Source organism: Schistocerca serialis, chromosome 3, assembly GCF_023864345.2.
Source record: "Schistocerca serialis cubense isolate TAMUIC-IGC-003099 chromosome 3, iqSchSeri2.2, whole genome shotgun sequence".
In the NCBI taxonomy this organism is placed as follows: domain Eukaryota; kingdom Metazoa; phylum Arthropoda; class Insecta; order Orthoptera; family Acrididae; genus Schistocerca; species Schistocerca serialis.
This window is the reverse complement of record NC_064640.1, coordinates 772,917,595-772,924,425: the sequence shown is the minus strand read 5'-3', so window position 1 is coordinate 772,924,425 and position 6,831 is coordinate 772,917,595. Positions and strand designations below refer to the sequence as shown.

At 36.2% G+C, this 6,831-nt stretch overlaps 1 protein-coding gene across 1 annotated transcript; it reads left to right on the top strand.

Moving 5' to 3' along the window:
• The first annotated feature begins 2,128 nt into the window (after nucleotides 1–2,128).
• Nucleotides 2,129–6,343, top strand: LOC126470615 (uncharacterized protein C14orf119). Its single transcript, XM_050098569.1, has one exon. The coding sequence runs from the start codon at nucleotides 2,255–2,257 to the stop codon at nucleotides 2,639–2,641; it is 387 nt and encodes a 128-aa protein (XP_049954526.1). The 5' UTR covers nucleotides 2,129–2,254; the 3' UTR covers nucleotides 2,642–6,343.
• The last annotated feature ends 488 nt before the right edge of the window (nucleotides 6,344–6,831 follow it).

Sequence of the window (6,831 nt, the reverse complement as noted above, 5' to 3'; positions counted from 1 at the left end):
ACATATCTTCCGAAAAGAGAAAACCGAATTTCGGAAGCCGTTTGTTGTTGTAATGTTCACACGTTTAGGTCTAAAGCGGATTTGCTAGCCCATTAAAACATGGGCGTCTGGAAAACAGCTGTTCCAGATTCATATTTGGTCACCACAATTGTTATTTCTCTTCACTTATAAGAATTAGAGGTAGACAGTTTCATGCTCAATCTAATATTTCTGTTTCTCCTTCACTGCACAATAAGTCACACAGAGAAGACCATCAGCGGAAAAGAGAGGAATGCATCAGCCCCTAACGGCCACTACTGAAAACCAGTACCTAGAAAACCAGTACCAGATTTTCGGAATCGATTTAGAACTGTTTACATGACCAACCAGAAACGGTATTTCGAAATCGATTACGAAATCCTGTTTTGGGAGCCCCATGTGAACATATGTAGGTGCATCCATTTGCAGATCTGCGCAAATGCCTGTGCATGCAGTATATCTCTGTAAGTATGGTACAGTTTGTTCACACGACACTATTTCCAATCAACTACTCGCCCACCATCTATCGGTGTAGAAAAGAAATTTCAGTGGAAAGCGACTACACTCGTGCACAGTAACCTCAAAGTTTATCTCATTTATTCAGAAATGGAGGAAATTTTACAACCATTTGTGTTCGCAATAGGTATTACAGAAAATAAGAAGCAAACATAATGCCAGAAACAGAAAGACAGATCAAAATGTTCTACACAGTGGGTGCCTAAGCAAAGGCAGTTTTCTCACATAAATTTGCTTCTCGAGTTGCTGGGCGAACTCGACGACTGCTGTAATTATTTGAGGTTGGATTTAGGAATGTATAATTATCTTTTGACGCTCATAACTCCTAGATTAATACGGAAAAACTTATATGAGGAGAGAAATTTCTCCACATGAGCGACTGATGGTGACGTTAAGATTCCTGGCAATAGGAGCTACAAGGATCTAGAATTTGCCACTGCAGTTTCGAAACAAGCATATTGTGTAATCATACCCATCATATGTGAGATATTTACTCTGTCCTGAAGAATGGTTTCACGAAGGCAAGTAAAGTACAGTATGGAACCCAATTCTGACAGGATACAGATAATATTTTTTTATGATTTTATTAGAAGTTATATATTTGCCAACGAGCTAGAGTTGAATTTTGTTGCTAAGTCGAGATTTTCGATTCCCTACCTGAAGTCTACTAGCAACTTTTGCACCAGAATATAAAATTCCATTTTGAACTCTAGATAATGATTCATTGTGTATCTTGGAAGTTTTACTTGTAGAGTTATGGTAGTGAATTCTACAGTTTACCTCTGAAACACTCTCGTTTTGAGCCACGCGTCATATTAGGAAGCAAAAGAAGTGAAGAAGTAATAATATCTATGTCCCTGAAGGCACTTTCCTTATCAGCTTAACACAATATTCTGACTGCTCTCTTCTTTAGAACAAATAGGGCCCACTTTATTTTTGCTACACTGGCACAACTCACATTAGATTATGGCATAGAACAGTACTGAGTGAAAGTATGCTAGCAGTTCCCTGGCACCAGATCGAATAGACTCTGTTACTTTTCTTAGCTCTTTGCGGTAAACAGTCGGCAACGATTTTCTTTTTTAATTTTGTAACCTGTTTGCCGTAGGCTCAGCCGTTCGTAAATACTCTGTTAAAGAGTTATATGCGACTGCCTTCTTATCCCTATCACTGTATTCCCGGCTTTTAATTTTTCACAAACATGTTTGACTCCTATAAATTTAAGTAAATTCGGCAAACAGTTATACCCAACACTGATGTGTACTTGAATTTTTTAAAATTCACGTTGCACACACGAATGAGAAATACCTGACTGGACAAACTGCTGACTCAGACTCATTTCAGCGTCGGATTTTAGGCGATCTCCTGTCCATACGCTCCAGCCTGTCTGCGCTGATGTAAGTTGAAGCCACAGGTATGAGCAATTTTTCTCAAACCTCCAACTCGAACCTCCAGATTTGCGCAAATCCCACATTTGCGCAAAAGTTGTTCTCACAGGGCACGATCTATCTGCGCAGATAGATCGTTGCGTGTCTCCGGACCTAATTGTGAAGCACGAGAGGAAAGTAACGGTACTTTGCCAATGACGTTTGAGGATTTTGTTTGTGGTAGCACTGTGAATTGAAGTTGTCTGCACTCTGCACAGTGGCTACTGGCTATCAGGTGGTAGCGTGCGAAGTGAATTGCGGCAGTCGAATAATTTGTTATACAGTTTAGCTTCATGGGCTCTTCTTCAAGATATTCAACGCCCGCGCAAATGCGATTTGTAGTGCAGTGGTTTAGTGAGTGGAGTGAAATGCAGAGAAATGATTTCTTACTGGAGTTGGCCCAAAAAATAATCCCTAACGGTTATGTTAATGGTTTGGTAGCTGGTATGGATGGTGTTGCTGTGAAGGAAGATCGCCCACCCTCTCTGTTTCAATGTCGGATCAAGCTGTTTAGGGAATGGGCAGATAATTGGAACGAATCTGAAAAACAGGAAGTTCTGTCGAAGATTAAAGCTTTGGATGCCAATTTTGCATCAAAATTTGACGAAGAATTGCAGTCGGTTTCACAATCTAGTGAACAACCAAGCCAACCAGTTGCGGAAGGCGGAGAAACTTTGTAAAAAGGGAAAAAGTAATATTCGCATTAATGTGGGGTGTAGGTCTGTTCGATCTGATAAAAATTTAAGTGCATTGCAAATTATAGTAAACACAGGAAACCTACTCAAGTTTCTGGTGACTTGAAGTCATTAGGGTTTATGGTTCACTAAGTTTGTATCAAATGAAATGTCTTAGAAATGTTTAAAGGGCATGTCTTCTCGTTACTAGTAGAGATTGTACTTTCGATACATATTAGGTCAGTATTAGTATTATATATAGACCTAGTAGTAAATGGCTTGAACTTCGTATTTACCTGTTCCTTTTGGGTTTGGTCCTGTGTTATTGCGGTTAAAAATTCAGAAAATAGTATACAGAATTAAGATATAGAATTTAATATATTTCATTTTTTCTGCTAAATACAGATGAGCATACATTTTGTTTGGTACGCCATCAGTTCAGTTGACACCGGATTTTACTTGCTAATAAGGCCTATAGGCTGTGCTAATGCACGTGAACCCAGAATTTACGTAATTTCACGTTGTTTGACAGTGTGTTGAAGCAGATGCAACATTATAGCCTTCTTGGTGAGCACTGTTGCTACTATGTGTTCAAAAAAAAATAAAACAAAATAAAATAAAGTTATGTATGTAAAATAGTACTACAGCCAGTTTTCTTCCATTTGTTTGTTACTTAAGACCATAGTGGTTGGTTCTGTATACAGAGCTGCCTGCGGCAAGTGAAATATTTGCAGTTGATATAATTTATTTGGGTAATGCTTTTATCCACATATATTTCAACAACACATTTTTTTCCATAAAAGTGCTGCCAGGGACAGGTTACTGAAGTAACTTTTTTTTCCAAAATTGTGCCTGAATCCCTGAAGATAAGATCTGGAATTTACTGTTCTGTTTTTTACCTCGTTCATAACCTAGCTAAAGCTGGCAAATATTTGATTTTCCACCAGAAATTTACAGTTTTTGTCAATAGTAAGGAGAAAGTGATTTTTGTCTGTATGAGAACTTTGTTTTGAAGTTCACAGTTTCATTCAAAAGTTGGGAGTTAATACTTGGTTTCTTTTTTATGTTGTTCATGTGTTGTAAGCTACAGGAAATTGCTTTGTGGACACATGACATTGTCATGTAATTTGTTAATTGGCAGCTTGTAAGTAACTGAGGACATGTTTTGCACTTATGTTAATTAACACATTAGACATGGAATGTGCTGAAATTCAGTTTCATAAAGTTTGCAGCTCTTGAATATTTTTTAAAAATTTCGCTGTTAATGTGTTAAATAGCAGTCCTTGTTCTTGGGATGCACTTCATTTGTGGTAACTGAGAGGTGTATGTGACTGATCAGTGCTCTGACAGAATTGGAAAAGAAAGAATCAGTTGCAGTTGTGAGATAGCCACACCAAACTATAGCTGATGACTTCATAATTGCTGTTTATGGCCATAACTGTTTCTCATAAATTATTTTTAATGATGAGATTGTGGAAGATAAGTGTACCGATGTCATGAACTATGATTTCATGTCAGTGCTTTGTTGTTACTGCTTGATTTACTAGAAAATTTTACCTAATGTGTAGTTCACAGAAAAAGTCAAAACAGTTCTAAGAACGATACCTTCAGTCAACATTTGTCTTAGTGTCTAACGTTTATTTACTTTTTTTCATCGGGCTATGTGAGGGGATGGGGTTGGCTTTGTGTACCAGTGGCATTACCAGTCCCAGTATTACACCCAAATAGAGCTTTTGTATCAGCCCAAGTTTCAGTATCTGATTTTGCCATCATTTGTGTTATATTTCAATGTGGTAATAATGTTCCTTTATTCTTCTCAGGACGTGGCATTTTCTAATTTTTAGGGACACTTCTTTTCAAGATGTGTATTGTTTTTGGTAAAAATCTCCCTTGCATTTGAGTATGGTTTGGCTAAACAAACCCCTTCATTACTCAGTTCCTTTGCAAATCATCACTCCATTTACTTTGTATTAAAGATCCTGACAAATGAACAGCACTAAAAATTGTTGTATGAACATTTTGTAAGGCATAGGTCTCACTTTCTAATAATTCCTTCTGTGAGCCTTAAATTTTCTCATTCTTCCCTGACAAATTTAAGTGGCTATTTCAGGTTATATGGCTGCAAATGTCAATGTGCTTACTTGAAAGACCCATGTCTTGAGGTGTCAGGTCCTATGATCTTTTAATCTGTTCATGTGCATTGCATATTTGCTTATGCCGAGAGTAAGCTGCTAGTATTTGCACCAATCATTGTTTTTCTCATGAGGCGACTCCCTCTTAGCAGCAAAGTATTTTCAGAAGTGTTTTCAAATTCTGTGACCTGTTTTCCTGCATCTTAAGTATTTTTTGTGTTGCTATCCTCATCTTTGCAGCAGGAATGCAGTATATATATTGTAGCTGTTTTCATTGTTATTCTTACTCAAAGTCTGTTTTGACAATAAGCATGTGGCAGTAAGTGACAAGCTTTATAGTTTAGCAACTGACAGAATTAGTTACTCATAATTAAGACATCCAGGATTTTGTTTTGCAGTTGAAGTACATTGTATAACCCCTTCATATTTAGTGCTCAGATACTCCATAAACTATGGGTGAATAAACCAATCTTAATTACTGGCTTTTGTAGTGTTTATTTCCATCTTTTTATAGGCATGTCAGATTATCTTCATAGTTTATATTCTCACGTGGTATGTGCAGATTCTGTTATTGTAGGTGTCTCTACTTATTGTTTTTGGAAAGTTTCTTTCTTTTTCCCTGATATTTCCACCTGTCCTTAAGTTAGGATATGTACCTGCAATGTGATATTGGTTAGTCCTCCATCCTTAATTTCTATTGTATTCTTTGATTTGATTGGTAATACCATTCATTATGGTTGTAAACTCATAGAAGTAATATTTATTTTCATTTTCATGCACATCTGTTTTATGATACTGCAGTATAGAATACAACCACCTGAATGATGCATAGCCACCAACTAATGGTTATTACCCGACATTTCACTGGGATAATGTAAACATCTGTAATAAGCTGGCTTCCATGTTAGTTACAACAGAAAGAAACACTTTTAAACTGTGCATACCATCTGTAATAATTTTTTTTGTAGGTCTTTATATATATATATATTTCCTCTCTTCTCTTCTCCGGTTTCTGTCAAAATGTCATTTAATGGTTCTGTGCCCATAACTTCTTGGATGCGGGTTTTGTAGTTATTTCAGTGGTGATTGTTTAATGCAGTACTGTCAACGCAGGATTGGAATATTGTATTTCATTTTTAAAAGCCTGTTAGCACCAATTTGTTGTAGCTGAGTAGTATAAAAACATAAGTTTTAGTGTGACAATAAGCATTTTTACACATTCCAGTTCTTATTTTTTATGTTAATGCAAAGCACTGATTATTTTAGGAATGTAAATTGTAAAATTATTTTGTAGTGTGTGTGTGTGTGTGTGTGTGTGTGTGTGTGTGTGTACACTCACTTCACAATATTAATATCAATGGGCAATTTTGTGAATTTTGAACATGAAATTGAAACTGAATAATTTTTAAAGATAATATTGAAATATACAATTGTGGTAACAAGGATGCAATATGTACCTTATATATTGTTGGTAACTGTGCTTGTTGCATTTTGAGATATATATTTTTATCAAAATGTTGTATATTTTTTGTGGTCACATTATTTTTTTAATTAATAAAAGAATATTTTTCAAACATTCTGTGCTTTGCCTCCAGAAACCTTGACTGAAGTGATATTGCAACTGTGGAAATGCAGATGACATGATAAATGTTTGGTTGAGTCTACTGAAAATATTTTTCCTGACACACATCTAAATTATATTTTGAACTTGGAACTAAGCATTTTACTTAGCAATATGTGGGTATAGTTTACAGAAAATAAAAATTGCTGAGAACAATGTTTGAGCAGAGAATGGTTGCAAAATTCTGTTTCCCACTATGTCAAAGCTTATTGCATTATTCTGAGAGGGCCCTTATACTTACGGCAGAACGACATCTTTAACAAGCCATTCCACCCTTGTAACTGAGCAATCTGAGTGTACTCAAAGCTTCGACTTGCAACTGACTGCACTCTCTTTCTTCCTAATGTATTGGGAAATGTTAGGTGCTACATGTATTTTTGTGGATAATAGTTAAGTGGAAGCAGAGTTGTGTGCAGTTGCAGATCTGTTTATGTATTCATCCA

Coding starts and splice junctions, on each gene's coding strand:
- LOC126470615 (XM_050098569.1), top strand. CDS start 2,255: ATGGGCTCTTCTTCAAGATATTCAACGCCCGCGCAAATGCGATTTGTA.